Source organism: Macrosteles quadrilineatus, unplaced genomic scaffold (assembly GCF_028750875.1).
Source record: "Macrosteles quadrilineatus isolate MER2022 unplaced genomic scaffold, UCM_ALF_1.0 Scaffold_2__2_contigs__length_208266976, whole genome shotgun sequence".
Taxonomy (NCBI): domain Eukaryota; kingdom Metazoa; phylum Arthropoda; class Insecta; order Hemiptera; family Cicadellidae; genus Macrosteles; species Macrosteles quadrilineatus.
The window spans coordinates 175,676,484-175,696,125 of NW_026542595.1; the positions used below are offsets into that span (position 1 = coordinate 175,676,484).

The window sequence follows — 19,642 nt, forward strand, 5'->3', positions numbered from 1 at the left end:
TAATGCATTTTAACCCTTAGACCAACTTAGTATTTTTTGCTGAAAAGACAAACTTCTGATATATTGGCAGTTTAAATAAACGATTATCTAAACAAAATTTAAAATTTAAAAAATCAACAACAGCATGCAGAAATGTTAATGAGGGCTGCTATTCAAAAGTTATAGAATTTTTTTCTATAACATAGCAGAAACTGTTCAAAGTACCCCGGTCTTACGCAGTGCGTCTTATACTATAGGGTCTCTAAAGGGTTAAAGAATTATTTATTATTTCTCTCAATAAACGGGTTCTTTAGTGCAAATTAAAAGTTTTTAACATATTAAGCTGTAGTTATTTGTTTCTTTAATGGAAAAAGAGATAATATTAAAACAACACAGCTTTTTAATCACCATTTTATTATCCAAAAATATTTACAATAATCAAATACATAACAATCATTTCTATGAAACTATTTATTTGAATACCTACTTCAGTCTTTAACAGCCACACTATGTATAGTTCATAAATATTAACGTTAACATGAAATATTTACAGTATTTACAAAACTTTAAATTAAAACACTTTAAAAATATCATTGAGAATGAAATAAAAAATACAACAGGACTATACACAAGACTAGTAATGGTTAGTCAATAAATACCAATAAAACAAAATATTTTAAAAGAATATGATTGTGGTTTTAAATCAGAAAACTTGCAGACTGAGAACCATTCTTTTTCAATTTAAGGATTTAACATGTAGCACAAGGATCTAGGTTTTAAGGACTTTGGTTGGGATAACTGGCTTACCTGAATAAAAAAGCGTACCCACTTTCCAAAATGATTAATGAATCCTAAAAAAATCTACGTTTTATACAAATATCAGAATATTTCACTGAGATAGCATTTTACAAACAAGGACGGTTCTGAAAGACAGGTCTCTTCTCAACTCAAACCCTCCTTGAAACAATTACTGTGAGCGACAATGAAATATTTTAATTTTTCTTTATAGAATTACTATTAAGTTTTTTTTCTTGAGCCAAAGTGAACTCTTCTACTCTTTATCTACAATTTTCTATAAAAAACTATTTTTTAACATTTTGTATAAATAAAACTTAAACCAAATTTCTATAAAAATAAAAATACATTATCCTATATTTTGCTTGTAGCTATGGTATATTTTTATCTGTCAAAACTTAACTATTGATTGGGCCACACACACACACTAACACAACTTATTTGTCAATACCATTGTTATAGCTTGACATTAGTCTGAGTGTTAAGTTTTGACATCAGCCCTTCCCAGTCGGGCATTGCGACCATTCGAACATTCAGTGATCCAATGTTTATAATGTGACCGGTGTGATTCTCCTTGTTTAACTGAGTTGACACTACTTCCTGTAACATAACCGCATTTTGTTAAAAAATCTAGTTGGAATCCAGTATATAACCTAACTTTTTTAATAAATTCATCCAGCTATATTCTTAACCTAATTTGGCTTAAAAGTGATATTGACCTCTAGCTAAGGTGATAAAAGGCTGATTTTAGCAGGATTTTAAGATAATTTTAATTATATTGTAATGATTGTGTAAAAAAACCCTGTACAGAACTAACTTTTCAACTTTTTCTACTAGGGTTTATCAAAATCAAATTAAAGCAAATTTGATACTAACAATTTTACAAAGCAGTTTTTTTGTTTTCTTTTGTATCATCTCACTTAAACCTAAACTAAAAAAAAAAAAAAAACATATTTTACAGCAAAAAGCACAAAAAACAAATTTTTTTAATATTTTATGAAAATTGGCCCCTCCAAATACAGAAAACAGGATTATTAATGCTGTTGTGAATGTGTTTTATCATGCCTATGCTTGGTCTCGACACAATTTACCTCTGAGTACTCGGCCAATAATGCCTATTTTGTAAGTCTTTTTTGTTTGCCTTTTAATTCCATTACCTGTTGTTGAATTGCAACTGTATTGTTCTCACAATTTTATTAATCAGCCTAATATGGAAAAATAAGTCAATAGCAAAAATATAACAAAGAAAATTCTTGGTATTTTCAGTAAACATAAATTAAACTGTGTTTTTGTAATAAATTTCCAAGTTTTATTATAAATTGTAATCTTCTGTTAGCATTATTTAAAATCAAAATCTCATAAAACCGAAAGACATCTAGTTTACAACGTAATATTGAATTAAACCTTGATTTAGTTTGATAAGGTTATTATAATATAGCCTTTTTAGAAAAAAACCCTGTTTGTCAGTAACCTTTATGATCTCTGTTATGGTTCAGCTGAAAAATAACAAAACAGTCCGTGACTAACTAGTGCTGCTACCTAAAAGATTTGCACACATTGAACAACTAGGTTGTAGCTCCATCTGTTAGCAATTGTTGGCATCATCTTGAATACCAGTTTTTACTCTATATTCTCCAAGCACAGATAGATTGGATGTGTCGCTTGGCCAGTGGCATTCATTTGTTCGGGTTCGATTCCCGTCCTGTGTGGCAAATAATTGGTGACCTGTGAGTTTGTAGCGATATACTACAACTACCGGGGCATAGAGAGGTGTTCATAATCCTTGGTTTGGACATACACCTCGAATTATCGGATTGGGCAAATCTTTTAGCTAAGTGGTTGTTAGTGTATAAACATGCAGGACACCAATGGCAGTTTTGTTACTTTTTGTTAAAATAACCTTCCTCTCTATATCCCTTAGAGAAGTTAGTAAAACAACGATACATTGTTACATAGCACACAAAGGGTTAAAGTGTCAAGTAAAGAAATACCTGTTGAAAAGCGACTTGTGTGCCCATCTCAAGCCACATCGCTGTGTCTCCGAAAATCAGTCTTGCTCGACCTGACTTAAGTATCTGGAGTTTCCCAATCTGACCACCAGGCAGTGTTGACAGCAAACATCGATTGTTCTCTGGCTGCACAATAAAACAATAGGTTTCAAACCGAACATGTGATCAAGCAACTTAATGACGAACAACAAATACTTATCTACGAGGGCTATCCTGGATATGGGCCAAAATAGCAGGAAAAATATTTCAATCCAATATACTGACTGCGACTACTGCAAGCCAAATAGAACCAGCCACAGGTAGGTATGTGGAATTATAATATTGAAGTTTATCAATAAAAGGAAACAGGTGCTCACACACAAACACACATGTAAGTTAATCTGGTTTCATTATCCATTGTGCAATCTCAATGTCTTATTAGTCCTACTGTTCAATTTGAGTACGGTAAAACTAAAGATTAATTATTGTAGGCTGTACCGTACCAAACCAAATTTAAACTAGACCTACTCTTTGGACGAAATACTTAGGAACAAGTAATAGTTTGAAAATAGATCGTTTTGATTAGTTAGATAGTTAAATTTGATTAAATAACAGGAGACAAATATTTGAATTTGTCACAGTAAACCCAAGGTGGTTTAGCTGATCCATAAATGCATAAGGTACCGGTAGTGTATAACTCTTCTATTCTTTGCCATGATCTAACTGTGACTGACTACTACTAGCAATCTAACTTGTATTTAATTTTACACTTAGGCCCACCTTAATTTCTGTAGGTTGGTCGGCCTGCACAGTGGATTGTGCATTAGGTTTTTGTCCATCCACTGTTGTTTCTGGATTCAGACCTGGCATAGTATTGGGTAGCTGAAATACAAAATGACTGGAATCAATAAAACGATAATGTAATGTTTTGAGAGTTCAAATAAACAAAAACCATTGTACGAAACAAACTAATTGCTCTATTTTCAGAAGGCATAAAAAGTAGCAAATGCCTAGCCTTACATAATCCTACAACTGAGCAAAAAATATAAGTAGACCATGGCTATTTTGTAAACCAAATCTATTAGTAACACTAAACGTAAGGATCACTTGCCAGTAATATAAACCAAGAATATATTCATCAGATTAATTACTGAATAGTAACTGAGAAGTCTTAAATAACCTCACTAATAAAATAATTAATAATATTAAAAACTTCCTCTTATGTACCTGTAGAAAGATAAAACCAGGATCAGGTTTTGTAGTGTCGCAGAAAACATCGTTAATTGAAATATCTTCTTTTTTGATGACAGGTTTCACATCAGATCTTTTCTTTAGGCCGGGATCATCCAAAACTAGAAATAAAACTACATACAGGCTATCTCAGTCATTCTACAACTTAGGCAAAATTTAAAAAAAATCAGTAACGGAGGGTGAGGATGACCCCCCTTTCCATTATACTTAAATAATAAATCATTTGAGGCCCGGTTTGAACCGTGGAACAGCTTTTTTATCCTGGATTTTATCGTCTTTTTCTGAGCACTCCAAGGAAAAAATTTGAGTGTGGCTGAATCTAGGGGTAGGCCTAGCCTAGCCTGTTTTGTGAATACTGATTTATTCCACCCTTTAGAATTTACATCACAATTTGTTTGATCACTGTTAACTTTTAACTAATATTGTAACTAACTGTATTTAAAAAACTGAAAAATCTTACTGTTTAGCAGCGGTAACGTGATGGGACAGTTGTCAAAGTCCGGTTCCAGATTGGGATCATCAACAAAGTCATCTTTAAGCAATTGTTTCATTGTATCTTCTTCTTCTTTCTTGTCTACTTTTAGATTCTCCTGTGGTAAAACAATTATGTTAAAACTATGATTGCATAGCCTATAGATTTTATGAGCAGACTTACGACTTGCTAAATAATATGATCACATGATTTTTAATGCCATAAAATGATGTTCATCTTTGTTGACCAACAGAGTTGGTAGCCTAAGAGAATATTCAAAGAATTGGTATAAACTGGTTCCATCTTGTTAGAAAGAAAATAATAATGAAAGTATCAGACAAGGAAGAAAATGCTCAATTCTGTTGCCAAATAAATATTGTGTAAATATTGTGTTCTCAGGTTTTAAGCATAGTTAATAATAATAGAATTTTGTTCCAGTAGTACAATCATGTTCAATAAACGTAAAAAATTCATTTTACACGTAAACATAAAAACCCTTAAAAATTGATAATGGTATTGCTTTCTTATTGTATTTATAATTTGTATTTTAATTAAACTATACTTTGTAAAGCGCCTCTAGCAAGCCAATGATACAGTTCAAGCTATGTAATCATTTAGTACAAAGTCCTTGTCATCATTTGTCTTACACTACAAAGGCTGGGAAATCTACCAGGAGGAGACTTTAAGGGTAATCAATATTTTTTTTTTTTTAAGAGGTTGGTGGCCTCTTTTAACCTTGAATTTGCCCGTACACATAGACTAACCGCCCGTGCGTGGATTGTATACAGCAAAGCAAGGAGTGAGCCGGTACAGTACAAAGGAGATCTGTACTGATAAAATGTTTTCGGCAGTGACCAGGATCGGAACCAATAACAACGCTGCCTTCCCGAAGGCCACGACACTACCGACTGAGCCACCGACTCACTAACGACTCAATAATAATCATTGACATGTAATTTTAAATCGGGAACATGTCGGATTTTCTGTTATAATCGTTCTGTTGTTTCCCTTTTAACCTTCAGCATTTACATTTATTCACCTCATATGTTAAAGTGCAAAAAAACCATGCTAGATCTTAAACAGCTAAATATTGGTTACCTTTAACTTGAGTGTAGGCCTCTTAAGTACGGAGTTGGATGCCTCCCCCCCTCCACCCGGCCGACCTCTTCCCCCTCCAGGCTTAGCTCCAGGCACACCCTCGGAAAACACACACTGGTTCAGCTGAAACATAAAAGAATCACAGTTGTACTCAATTGACAACGCAAGAGAAGCTTACAATTAATTTGATATCCAATACAAGGGAGCTTGACTTATTATAACACTTTTTTTTAACAATTAAAAGCATACCAAGTAGCTTCATTTATAAGCCTAATCTTCATAGGTCTGAAAATATAAATAAAATTAGGCTCCTACAATCTTGAATCCCACCATAAATGCATAAACAGGATGAAGAATATGAATGAGCTACCTGAATAAGTGTTCTTTTGCCTCTTCCTCTGCTTCTTTCAGTTTTTTGGGTCAAATTTGGTTTCACTTGTTCTTTTTTTGTGGTGACAGTTCTGAGGACAGTAAAAAAATAATGAACACACACAAAACTACTAAAACCGACACACATTAAAGTTCCTGCTGTTATGAATGAGACTGGAATGAAAAGAATGTTAGGTGTAACCTTTACCAATTGATATGACTATTGACTAGACATTCTATTACCATGTTAAAGTTGTTGTCAGTTTTTTAATCAAAATCATCATGTCCTTTGTTACAAAAAAATTGGCGACAACTGGTCCAAATATGGGATGTCAGAATCCAATAATAAATAGTGTAACTTAAGCAATAAAACTATTGACGATATATTTATATTATATAAACAAAATGTTTGTATATGAATAGAAATGCTTAAGCGAGACTGAAAGTTCTTGTAATGTTTTGTTAACATTATTATTACTTAAAAATAATTTTCTATTGCTGCTGAGCTGCCATGAGAGCTAAGGTAATAGCTTATTCCCTGTATGGAAAATTCACTCACATGAAGAAAGTTTTAAAACATTTAAGAAGCTATAATATGCTGTATTGTATTGTATGTAGACCATTTCGAGGTGAGTAAAATTTAATCAAAACACAATATACAACTAATACTTACTCGGCAGGCTTGTTACGCTGCACATTCAAGTTTGGTACGTAGACTTTTTTGTTTTTTGATTGGTTCAAATTTGGTATTTTCTGACTGTAGGCTGATAGCGACAGATCTCTCGGAGGCCGAAGAGAAGGCAGTCTTTGCATGACGGGACCAGACGATGTCCCTGGTTCAGTTTTAATACCAGGTTCTGTTTTGATTGTCACCCCACCAAGAGGCTGATTGTTGTCCTGATGTTTCATCATTTTCTACTCAATGACAAATTGCTGAAACAGTTTTGTTATTTTTTGTTTAGTAATTCTATGATGAAAATTTGATAGCTGATGCCCAACACAATAACATTGAACTAAAAGTATTAATATTTTCAATCGTACAGATCTATGACTATTCTACATTTAATTAAATTGTATAATGTTTCAATTCATTGAGTAGGGCCTAAGTTATCCAATACCAATCCAATAATAAGTTAAGCCTAGGCATAAGTAAGTAGGCCTATGTGTTAATATTTTAGGTTAAACAAAAACACAAAATGTAGGTAGGCCTATGTTCTATGAAATATGGAGCGGCTGGAGCCACTTTTTTGCTTTCTCCCCTTACACCATAAGCTATATGGAGAAAGTAACTTATTGTTCTTTTAACATTTTTGAGTTTTGAGTTTTAGATGAGTAGCCTATGTTAACTTAAACTTAGGCTATATATAGGTACATTTGGGTCCCCCTAAATTCCAAAATAGCTTATTCCCTATGGGAAATTCGCTAAACGTGGTTTTCAAACTAATGTGTGCTCTTGTAATGTGTTGACTGGGGGGAGATCCGAAACTTACACGCACAGGGCGAGGAGATCCGTATTGCGTGATGAAATCCGATCCCTGGATCTCTGGGCGCAATTAGCCTACCATTTGGTTAAAATGATTAAAACCAGGTCTAGGCCTACTAAAGGTTGCACTTTAGTTTACATCCTACATTTACTGTTATACATTATACATTAACTACCGGCTGATTATAAAATGAAACTGTTCTAAGCTAAACCATTACTAAACCTAACCTTAACCAAACTGCAGTAGGCTATATGAGTAAATGTAGGACGTAAACTAAAGCACAGCCCTACTAAATAATATTTCGATCAGGCCTAGTACGCCAATAGCTTACAATAAAGTTTTGTTTCTAAATGTTTAGATACCGTATATATCGAGACGTACTTTTTCCATTACATAGGCCTACATCTACATTATTTACTTACGTTACAAACTGGTACCCTGAGATTATCGGAGTCAATACTTTTTACAAGTTAACTAGTTATACACAACGAACTTGAACTTGCTGCACTCCACTCACTAAACAAACACTGGAAGAAAGAAAACTTGTATTATTAATGAAAGTGAGTGAGTAAATGCGTGATGCTTCTTTTGTTATTTCAAAGCGATTTGAGGTTAAGTCTAATAGTTCAAGTTCACTTATTCATGGTTTAGTGGTTCTAGCAAGAAGGGTTGTCTCAGCTCTGCACCATGCAGCTTTGCAAAGCATTTTGGATTTTTGTACGGCAAAAGAATAGTCCGTTTTGATATAAAACCATAGATAAAACCATAGACTAACCAACACAAGTATCTATGATAAAACATACTCCTCAAGATAAAACTTATGTTAAAATGGGCGAAAAATAGAAAAACCCAAATCGAAACAGATTTTCAAATAGGTATTTAGAGTAATTTGTTTCACTAATTGCTTTAAAAATATAATCTATGCTTCAAGGGCACTACTGAGTGTAGTTCTAGTTAATTGGAGTGACTGAGTGGAGTGGAGTGAGTCAATATGAGTCATTTGCTGTTGCTGAGTTGCTGTCACTGCAGACTGCCAATTGAAATATTGCCATTGTCAACCTTGTGCAATTAATGGATTGTTTTCTGTAATATTCATCTCACTTATTATTTTAGTACTTTATGCCTTCAAACTTTCACCAAGTGTTCACAATAAGTTGTTTCTAGACTTGGCATAAGTAGTGTTTGTGTGCTTGTTTAAAATATATTTTGTGCTGCATTTTTGTTAAATTCAAGATGTCAGCAGCCATGGAAAGTATCCTTTTATCATGTCCTAAGATTATTGTTATTTAATTAACTGAACACTCCATGACATACAAGTTACACATAACTAAGTTACAGAGTAGCCTTAATTCTTATTGGTTGCCATTTAAATGAAAAACGTTAAAGTATTAAATTAGGCCTAGGCCTATAGGAGGTAGTTAACTCAAAAACTCATTAAAGCTCATAATGTGGATTTATAAAGTGCCCTCTGGCACTAGAAATTAGAAATAGGGAACTCTTTGGTTGATGCACCATACCACATCATTCATCCTCCTCAGCCCACTAGCTTGTCAACCTGCTCGGCTTGGAAACTGTTTTGCTCTGGAATTTGATCGGCTGCACTTTACTTTACGTCCTACACTCATTCGAATGAAAATATCGATTATTCGATTGTTTCAGTCGATATTGTTGGAGTTACAACATCATCCAATTTACTTATTACCTGTTTTATAAAATCATATGTTATATATCTAGTTTTGTTATGATTATAAGTAAATAAAAGTTATTATTGTGTGAGTGTTATTAAAGAATAGTTGATTCAATTTTAACAGATTATGAGACTTAATTAAGTGAGGATTAAGGAAAGAAATATGAGTAATCACATTGAACTTTTGAACAGAAATAATTATGACACATGGAAAATGCAGATGGAAGCAGTTTTAGTTAAAAATGATATACTTGGGTATGTGTTAGGAACCATTAAAAGGCCTCTAGAAGAAGGTGAAAGAATGACTGCTTGGCTAATCACTGATGCAAAGGCAAAGGCAGATATAATCCTCTCTATCAGCCCAAGCGAATTAAAGCAAGTGAAAGGATGTAACACTTCAGCAGAGATATGGGAAAAATTAAAAGGCATTTATGATTCCAGTGGACCAGCAAGGAAAGCCTTTTTGTTAAAGAAGCTAATTTTGGCAAAACTGACCCCTGATTATGATGTCAGAGATTACATTAATATGTTTTTTGATGTAGTGGACAAATTAAAAGGAATGGACATCAATATTAATGAGGATCTTTTGACAATTATTCTTTTGTATTCCCTGTCAGATGAATTTGAAAACTTTAGAATTGCTATTGAAACTAGAGATGCACTGCCTTCTCCTGAAACTTTGAAAATAAAAATTGTAGAAGAGTGGGAAGCGAGAAAAGAACATGGTAAGAAAGAGAGTAGTGAAGCTCTGCTAGGAAAATTTCAGAATAAAGTTAGATTTCAACCAGGAAGATTTTCAAAAGACTCTTATAGAAATAGAACGGAATCAGTTGATTTTCCGTTTCGATGCTTTATATGTAAAGCGATCGGGCATAAAGCAAAATTTTGTCCCAAAGCAAATAAAGATCAACAAAACGTAGCGATTGCTAAGCTAGAAGAAGTAGGACTTAATTCTTCTGTACAAGATGAAACTTGTCAATGAAAGATATACAGTGGTGTTTGGACAGTGGATGCACTTCACATATGACTCATGTGAACAGTAAATTTACCAAGTACAAACCTGTAAATGGAAGAAGTATATCTCTTGCCAATAATTCATCAACTGATGCAAGAGGGGTTGGAACAGTTAATATGAACATTTTAAATGGGAGTACAAATCTAAGCGTTAATTTGTATGACACTTTGTATGTACCAGAACTTCGAACAAATCTGATGTCTGTAGCTAAAATTACTGACCATGGGTATCAAGTTTTGTTTAAAAAAGATGCTGCATTGATAATAGATCAGAATGGACAGACAAAGATCCATGCGAATAGGTTAAATGGACTTTATTACGTACAAGAGAATAGTGAAGAAATGAATATAAGCTGTGAAAAATCAAGTCTATTGTCTTGGCACCAACATTTTGGACACTTGAACTTTGGAGACTTGAAAAGAATAATCAATTTAAATATGGTTAAAGGTATTAAAGTGAACACAAAAGAGCTTATTCTACAATGCGAGGTGTGTATTCAAGGAAAATTTACAAAAAGACCCTTTCTTAAAAGTGAAAGAACATCTGAAGTGCTGGACATTATTCACTCTGACATCTGTGGACCAATGAAAACTGAGTCACATGGAAAATCTCAATATTTCATTACTTTTATTGATGATAGCTCAAGATGGGTTGAAGTTTACTTTTTGAAGAAGAAAAGTGATGCAATAGATTCTTTCAAAAGGTACAAGAACAAAGTAGAAAATTTTACAGGAAGAAAAATTAAATATCTTCAAACAGACAATGGAGGAGAGTATGTTAACAGAGACTTCGATGGATTTTTGAATTGTAATGGTATTCAGAGAAGATTAACATATAGCGGAACGCCTCAACAAAACGGAGTGGCTGAACGGATGAATCGTACATTAAACGACATGGCAAGATGTTTGCTCATTGAAGCAAATCTTCCTCAAACGTTTTGGGCAGAGGCAGTTGCAACAGCAGCTCATGTTAGGAATAGATGCCCATCAGATGCAATCGATGGTGTATTACCATATCATAGATGGTATAGGAAAATTCCAAATGTTTCATATCTAAAAAAGTTTGGTTGTAAAGGTTTTATCCTAGACAAGACAAATGACAAGTTTCAATCAAGAGCAAAAGAAGGGATATTTGTTGGTTACTCAGATGTATCAAAGGGCTGGAGGATGTGGTTACCCGAAAATAGGAAAATCATTACAACTCGAGATGTAGTTTTTGACACATCTTCCTTTCCACATGTCGATGCAAATCATACTAATTCAAGCTTTATGGTATTGCCTGTAGACAGTTTACTCCAAAGACATGAAAAGGTCGAAGAAAATCAAAGAAGTGTTCAAGTTGATCAACCAAAAGGTACTGATGAGAAAAATGTACTTGGTGATAGGCAAACATTAACAAATGAAACTAAAGAACATATGTCAAATGAAATGGAAGAGATTGAACATGACGAGCCATATATGATTGATGGGGATAATAATAGAGATGATCATCAGAATAATGGTATTAACTTGAAAGTAAGAAAATCTGAAAGAAAAACAAAAGGTGTTCCTCCTAACAGACTACAGTATCATTAATAGCTCAAGGAAATGTGATTGAGCCAAAATCTTGGAAACAATTGGAGAAATTGCCTGAACCTGAGAAAAAACAATGGGTTGTAGCAGCTCAAGAAGAAATGGAAGCCTTATTAAAAAATGATACATGGGAACTTGTAGATTTACCTCCACAGAAAACAGCAGTTGGATGTAAATGGATATTTAAAGCAAAGTATGGAGATGACGGTATGGTTGAGCGCTATAAGGCACGTTTAGTAGCCAAAGGTTACTCACAGAAATATGGAGAAGACTATGATGAAATATTTGCTCCTGTTGTTAATTCAACAACAGTAAGAATTTTACTAACCATAGCAGCGACAAAAGATCTGACTGTGCATCATTTTGATGTAAAAACAGCCTTTTTAAATGGAAAGTTAGAAGAAGAAATATATATGCAACAGGCCGAAGGTTTTGTGAAATCTGATAATGAAGATAAAGTTTATAAATTAAAGAAATCAATTTATGGGCTAAAACAAGCAGCTCGGGCCTGGAATGAAACACTGAATACAACAATGATGAGCATGGGATTTGAAAAAAGCAATTCTGACCCTTGTTTATATACGAGTAATACTGATGGAAATTATACATACGTAGTGGTTCATGTTGATGACATTTTGTGTGTTGGATCAATTGAAAATGTCAAGAAAACATTTCAAAAACTGACACAATGCTTTGAAATGAAAGACTTAGGAGTTGTTCACAACTACTTAGGAGTTGAAATTGATAAGATGGATGGAGACTTTTACATTCACCAAAGAAGAAAAATAAATAAAGTCATAATTGAACATGGGCTGGAAAACAGTAAACCAGCAAGAACACCAATGGAAGTTGGATTTATCAACTCAACAGCTATGTCACCAGATCTGCCGGATAACAAAATGTACAGGAAGGCAATAGGATCACTTCTTTATCTTGCTGTGACATCAAGACCGGATATTTTGTCAGCTGTTGGAATTCTAGCTAGAAGAGTTGAAAAACCCACCCAAAGTGATTGGAATGCTGTAAAGCGAATGATAAGATATCTGAAAAGTACCATTGACAAGAAATTAAAATTAGGGGTGGAAAAAGAATTGAAATTGTCATGCTATGTAGATGCTGATTGGGGGGGTGACTTAGCAGATAGAAAATCAATCAGCGGAATGATGTACAAGTTAGGAAACACTACTATAAACTGGATTAGCAAAAAACAGACTAATGTCACTCTTTCTTCAACAGAAGCTGAATTCATGGCCGCAAGCTTAGCCACTCAAGAAGTAGTGTGGTTAAGACTATTGTTGAAAGATATGGGCTTCCCCCAAGAAAATCCTACAGTAATATTTGAAGACAATCAGAGCTGTATCAAGTTTATTGAAAATGAAAAGATGAGTGCTAGAATAAAACATTTAGATATTCGAAAACATTACGTCCGAGAAATGATAAATAAGAACAAAGTATTTCTGGAATACTGTCCAAGTGAAAATAATCAAGCGGACCTTTTAACAAAGCCACTTCTAGGGCAAGTGTTTAAAAGATCACTCTTTTACCTAGGACTTTACTAGGCATGATGTTGAGAGGGTGTGTTGGAGTTACAACATCATCCAATTTACTTATTACCTGTTTTATAAAATCATATGTTATATATCTAGTTTTGTTATGATTATAAGTAAATAAAAGTTATTATTGTGTGAGTGTTATTAAAGAATAGTTGATTCAATTTTAACAGATATATCGTTTGGTTAGTTAGGTTAGGTAACCTTACCTAACTAACCAAACGATATAACTTATCGATTAATATATATATCGATCAATATTTTCATTCGCATGAGTGTAGGACATAAATTAAAGTGCAGCCATTTGATCTGTTCTACAACACAATCCCTCACATCAGAAGATGTGCTACGAACCTCTTTACGCCTTGAACCTGCATGAGCATGAACTACCACTGGGTACAGTTCCTTAAATGGGCTATGCTAATATTGATCGAAACTGGGCTATGCCAATATCGAAACCATAGATTCGATTAGTAACCTTCATGCGATTTTTTCACTATCAGCAAGTTTGTTTAGTTAGGTTAGGTTATGACAGTTTCATTTTACAACAGATATTTTTAAAAGAAACAATTATAAATCAATATTTTCAATTCAATAGTTTCAATCTATATTAGCATAGCGCAGTTAAGAAACTGTACCCCTACCACCTGACTGTTGCTGATCACCTAGGCCTACTCACTATTTAGGATGTCGTGGGTGTACAGTGGAACCCTCAGATTCGACTACGAGGGGACTGGATATGGGGAGGAGCATAGCCTGCGGTCCCCGAGACTTAAGTAAAAGTCTTCTGCGACCGTGGGAACAACTGAAAACCGCACAAACAAGTCTATTTTGCTTTACAAAAAGTGTACAGGCCTTCATAATTTTCTAAATTGTTGAGTCCGTTCCCTGATTATATTAAGTCAGATGCGTTTTTGTGTTGAATCATTTAAATCATTTTATTTGGCCATTAAATACAAACTGCACAATAGGCTAAGTCATATCAAGCATTACAATTCAACATGCACAAATCAAACATCAAATAGCCTAATAAAAAGCGACATGCAAGCAAACAAAATAAAATCAAGAGTTCAAAGCAAACATCATCTGCAAAGCAGCAAACCGTGCATCTTACCAAGCTATACATTACTTGTGTTAAATCTTTCTTTAATCATGCTAGAGAGATCTGCTTCATAAAACTCATCCAAGCTATACAGAGGGTTTGACAAAAGCCATGATTTTATAGTTTTTACAAACTTAGTTTTACACAGGTTTTTTACAGGTGTTTTGGGAGGCGATTGAAAAATTTCATACCTGAAACAGGATAACAATTCAAGACCAAACTTAACCTAGATCTGTTCATGTGAAAGTTATTTCTATTCCTTGTATTATACATATATGTATGTCGCTGTTTGTCAGAAATACACTCTCATTATCTTTGATTGCTACTAGGCTCTGTAAAATGTAATTATTAACAATAGTCATTGCACCACACAGTTTGAACAATGGTTTGCAATGGGCTCGGTATTGGGCATTACATACAATTCTTAACTTACAGCTATTTTTTGCAACAGAAGAACGCTGTGGGTGTTGGGTAAGTTAGCCTATTAACAATTGTTTGTTCGTGTCTCTTCAGCTACATTTTTTGTAACCAACTTACCTAGGCCTAGTTTATGTGGGATGTGATAAGTCACTCATTAGATTATTATGTGCGTTTTGGCCTATTCTACCTTGCGATCACATTATTTTCCAATCACAAGTAAGTGGATTTTGTTTGCAATATTTTGTTATAAATTTTGTTTGTCAGCTCATTTTAAACATAAAACACATATATGTATAATTGAGTGAATAGATCGCACCAAACTTATCATAGATGTAAACATTGCAATTAATATAAACATAAATTTTTCAATGTGTTGTCATGTTGTGGATGCACGATGAAAACTGCAAGAGCAATTTACATTTTCTATCATGATCGGGTTTGAAAACTAGTAAGTGTAGGCTACGGTACCTACTTAAACAAGTTTTGACTATTGAATCCTTAACACTAGCACATATCACTTGTTTAATCTCAAGTTTGCAGTCAAAGAGCTTGAGCGCAATTCTAAACGGTGTGAGAAAGAAGAGAAGGCTGAAAAAGCCAAGACAAAAAAAGCTATACAGAAGGGTAACATGGAGGTAGCCCGAATCCATGCTGAAAACGCCATCAGGCAGAAGAACCAGTCCGTTAACTATCTGCGAATGAGCGCAAGAGTAGACGCTGTGGCCAGCAGAGTACAAACTGCACTTACAACTAGAAAGGTATGTTTCTGTGACTTAACCCTTTCCGAGCGTTGGCGTAAATATACAAGAACAACGCTATTCAGTTGCGAGCGTTGGCTGTAGGCCTATTTTAACCAGCTTGTATTCTTAGAGGCATTGTTGATACCTTTGTAATTTAAACTAGACAAAATAAAATATATATCTGTTATTAATGGCTTTTCCAGTATATAAATTTTAAACTAATCCTCTAAACATAGGCTTTACAGTAACAAAATATGAAATATAAACTTTTATGCATTCTTGCATTGCTCAACAAAATAGAGAACGGAAGATCCACAATTTGTTGTCTGAATCAATTGTAGGTGACACAATCAATGGCTGGAGTGGTGAAGGCCATGGATGCTGCTATGAAGTCGATGAATCTTGAGAAAATATCTGGACTGATGGACAAGTTTGAGAATCAGTTTGAGGACTTGGACGTCCAAAGTTCCTACATGGAGAACACCATGAGCCAAACAGTTACCACCTCCGTGCCTCAGAACGACGTCGACTCTCTCATGCAAGAGGTGGCTGATGAAGCTGGGTATGTGTGGGATGACTATTACACATTTACTTTTAGATACAAGATAAGACATACCATATGTGTAAATCGGATGTCACAAAAAAAATATTAATAAAGTTTAATGAGCGATTTATAGTGTGCGACATACAGTCCAACCTCAGTATAACGAATCTGAAGGGACCGAATTGAATATTCGTTATATCAAGGATTTCGTTAAAACGAGGTTCGTTGTATAGAGGTTATGTTTGCAGGAATTTCGCTAAGTCGAGGTTCAGAACCAGCGTCGGTCAATATAGGTCGGGATTACACATCATTAAAACACAATTAAAGTAGCATAGGCTACAATACTTTACAGTACAGTGTTTACATTGTACAGTAGAACCTAAATTATCCGGCATAAAAAGGGGAGGGATCTTGAATATTGCGCAATCATGAAAATGGCATTGACCTTGGTACAGGTTAAAAAACTGTAAGTTTAAAATCACAGCTTGTTCTAACCCTCCTAAAACCTAGCCAAACACTGTATTGCGTAGTCATAAACCATGTAAAGAACAAAACAAAACAGTAGTAGGAAGTTTTGTAAGCTACTGCTCGTGATAGGCCGGTAGGCTACTTACAGTACAGTACTGATTTATCACAGCAGAGGAATGTCAATAATAATCATTAACTATAGCATTGGTGTTGCTAGTTGAAACAAATCGTATAGAAAACAATAAATAATTAGATAATTCATTATAAAAGTGTATAATCATAGCCAACTTTAAGATAATAAAAACACCCGAAAAAGGAATGTTAAAATAACGATGTTGATATTCTTTCTCTTTGGTTTTGTTTTTATATTCTTTCTTAGGTTTCTCTTTGTCCAAAAAGTTCAATTCACCATAGTTACTTATCGCCCAATCACAGCTTACTAAACATTACGTCGTCATCAGTCCTCAGTGAATGAAATCAGTTCTCAGTTGCAACATAGCGCGCGCAGCGACAGCAGACAGAGATGTGTAAAACGGAGCAGACAAATGTCATGACAAGCGATGACGTCACCTTTCCATTTAATTTGATAAAGAAACAGATTTTTCAAAAACAATAATGGGGTGGGGGATTTGTTATATCGAGGGAAAGACGTAGACAATTCGTTATGCAAAGGTTAAATTCGCAATGTAGAGGTTCTAACAATGATAAATTCGCTATAATGAGGTGTCTTATTTTAGCCGAAATCATGAAAAATTCGTTAAATCAAGGTCGTTGTTAAGGTTTGTTCGTTATGTAGAGGCAAAATATGCATTGTGTCTTATGGAGAGTTCTAGGGGATTTAAAAAAATTCGTTATATCAAGGAATTCGTTGTATCGAGGTTCGTTATATCAAGGTTAGACTGTAATAAAATTTAATTTTTTCCTTTGACTTTAGTGACTGAGATAATTGTTGTGATATAAAAGTCGCTATTGCTTACTGTAAGTCATCGTATCAGTTTTACTTGTTTAAAAGTTAGCTTCTCTTACAGAACAAGTAACTTAATTTACTACAGCTCACTCTGTCGTCTCAAGTCAAGTAATAGTGACCAACTTACTTATACAAAGCTAAAGCGAAACAAACTTATTATAGAAGATGAGTATGTGTGTTTTTTAGATTAATTTCAATCTAAAACTGCTGATAAGTTAACACGTGGTTGTACTGTCTAGTTTGATCAGAAGTCAAAGATTTGCCGCCTAGTTGAATTTGCATACAGTTAGATATTGAGGCAATTTAAAGGTATTATTTGGTTTTTTCCATGGACTTTCACAACAATTTTGCTTGCAGTTCTATTATATCTACTAAGGCTTATACCTTTGTATTTTTAGTGAGTCATTGATGATATTTGTCCTTATGAGTTATCTCTCGACGTTTATCAGTCAAAATAAGTGTTACTACAGACAGAATAAACATCAGAATAGCCATAGACCAGGAATTATGAATAAATTTTGAAATTTTGTTGGGAAACCCTGATTTTACTGCAATTTTGTTGAAACGTGAATCTAAAACAAATTTTAAAGAGTGAAACACCCAGCAACATAACTCTGTTTGCTTGTGTAAACACTCATGAAAATCTGTTAGTGCATGAAAAATACGACTGTTAAAACATTTTCTTGGCGGTATGTAATAGGTTTATACTACGGTACGCAGTTCAGGGGCTACAAAATGGAATTAATTTTCTTGGCCAAGGCAAAATTATGAACTAGTTTAAGCATTCACAGAGAAATCGTGAATGTCTTCTGTGGTCACAGTAAAATCAATGTCATCTTCCACGTTCACAGCGAAATCGTGAACATCTTCCAAGGTTACCATAAAATCATGAAAATCCTCTGTGATCACGTCTTCAACATCATGAACATCTTCTGCAGTCATGACGAGATTATCGTCTTTCTTGGTTGTTTTTGTTAGTCTGGTTATTTTGTGGCTATGAGAGTTCAGTGCAAATTATTGAATTACTTTAAATTTTAAATCATGAAGTTATGTACCAGTACTGTATATAAATAGGCATATTTAAATTATTTAGCCTAAGTTTTTGCTTTATGACTAATTACTGATTTAAATTGGTGCAATTCAGGTAAACATACAGATCAATAAATCTATGTCTAAAATGCAAAATCCGTTTCAGTCTGGATTTGAACCTAGAACTGCCTCAGGCTGGAAGTGTTGGGACGTCAACCCAAGTGTCACAGGAACAAGACGAACTTACACAACGTCTTGCAAGACTACGACAGGCAGAATAGTCTCGAGACTAACCGAGAATGTCAATATGAATAATCTAATCCACAAGTATGTCTTGAGGTTATTGTGTTGTTATTTGCTCCATAAAATGAAAGTTAAATTTTCCTAATTGGGGTAAGGTTCCATCACCACTTTTTTAGTTTTATGTACCAGCTGTGAGTTGTTGGCTGTCGTTTCAAATTTATGGTGAGGTGGAGGGGATGGGATCGCTTCCCCTCGATTTTATTTAGTTTTTTTTTTTAACAGAGTATTGTAAAGGTGATCTACACAAAATTGGAGAATAAATTTATTTTTTTATTTAAAGCCTATGTATTATGTCAAAAAATCAAGTTTTAATTTGTTGTATTCTAATTTATAATTTGAAAGCATGTATTAGAACTGATTTTTGAACATTGAAAGTTTTTTATCTTGTGAAAATCGATTACCTTTCTAGTAATGAATGGACCTATTAATGTGATAAATATTTTTGTTATTTTTCCATATACTTCCAACGTTAAGTTAATGTTACAACGCTTTAGTTGTTACCTTTATTACACTTTTCCTGAAAATTATGCCTTAAACATTGGTTAGTTACAATGCTAAGTCATCTAAAGCCACTGTGTCTGTTTAATCTATTATTGTACAAAATGTGAATGCTAAACCTGTAAATTATACATTTTTATATTAAGTTGAGAAGTTTTTATTAACTTTTTGAGTTTTTCCTTGACTAAGCCAGTAAGACGTGGGAGTGTAATTATGGTGTTATTTAATGTTTGTGTTCTTAGAAGATGGAGGCTCAGGTTAAACAACCGAGGCAACAATATGATTGGAAAACGAGAGATGGTCAACATAGAT

The 19,642-nt window shown here is 34.0% G+C and overlaps 2 protein-coding genes across 3 annotated transcripts; one reads left to right on the plus strand and one right to left on the minus strand.

Annotated features, from left to right (window-relative positions):
• Positions 1–390: 390 nt before the first annotated feature.
• LOC128986594 (DNA-directed RNA polymerase III subunit RPC4-like) lies at positions 391–8,041 on the minus strand. Of its 2 annotated transcripts, none has more exons than XM_054407035.1 (9): positions 7,859–8,041; positions 6,626–6,885; positions 5,954–6,044; positions 5,584–5,706; positions 4,474–4,603; positions 3,990–4,114; positions 3,543–3,644; positions 2,766–2,909; positions 391–1,374 (listed from the first exon to the last, which is right to left on the minus strand). In XM_054407035.1, the coding sequence occupies exons 2-9, from the start codon at positions 6,862–6,864 to the stop codon at positions 1,231–1,233; spliced, it is 1,098 nt and encodes a 365-aa protein (XP_054263010.1). In that variant the 5' UTR covers positions 6,865–6,885; positions 7,859–8,041; the 3' UTR covers positions 391–1,230. The 2 variants fall into 2 exon arrangements, with proteins under 2 accessions (XP_054263010.1, XP_054263009.1); XM_054407034.1 differs by having other exon boundaries at positions 3,990–4,126.
• A 628-nt stretch (positions 8,042–8,669) lies between these two features.
• LOC128985164 (uncharacterized) lies at positions 8,670–19,475 on the plus strand. Its single transcript, XM_054404545.1, has 9 exons — positions 8,670–8,688; positions 9,390–9,512; positions 9,741–9,895; positions 10,960–11,106; positions 11,423–11,491; positions 14,813–14,832; positions 15,275–15,539; positions 15,863–16,083; positions 18,696–19,475. Exons 1-9 carry the CDS (start codon positions 8,670–8,672, stop codon positions 18,808–18,810), a joined length of 1,134 nt encoding a protein of 377 aa, XP_054260520.1. The 3' UTR covers positions 18,811–19,475.
• Positions 19,476–19,642: the final 167 nt, after the last annotated feature.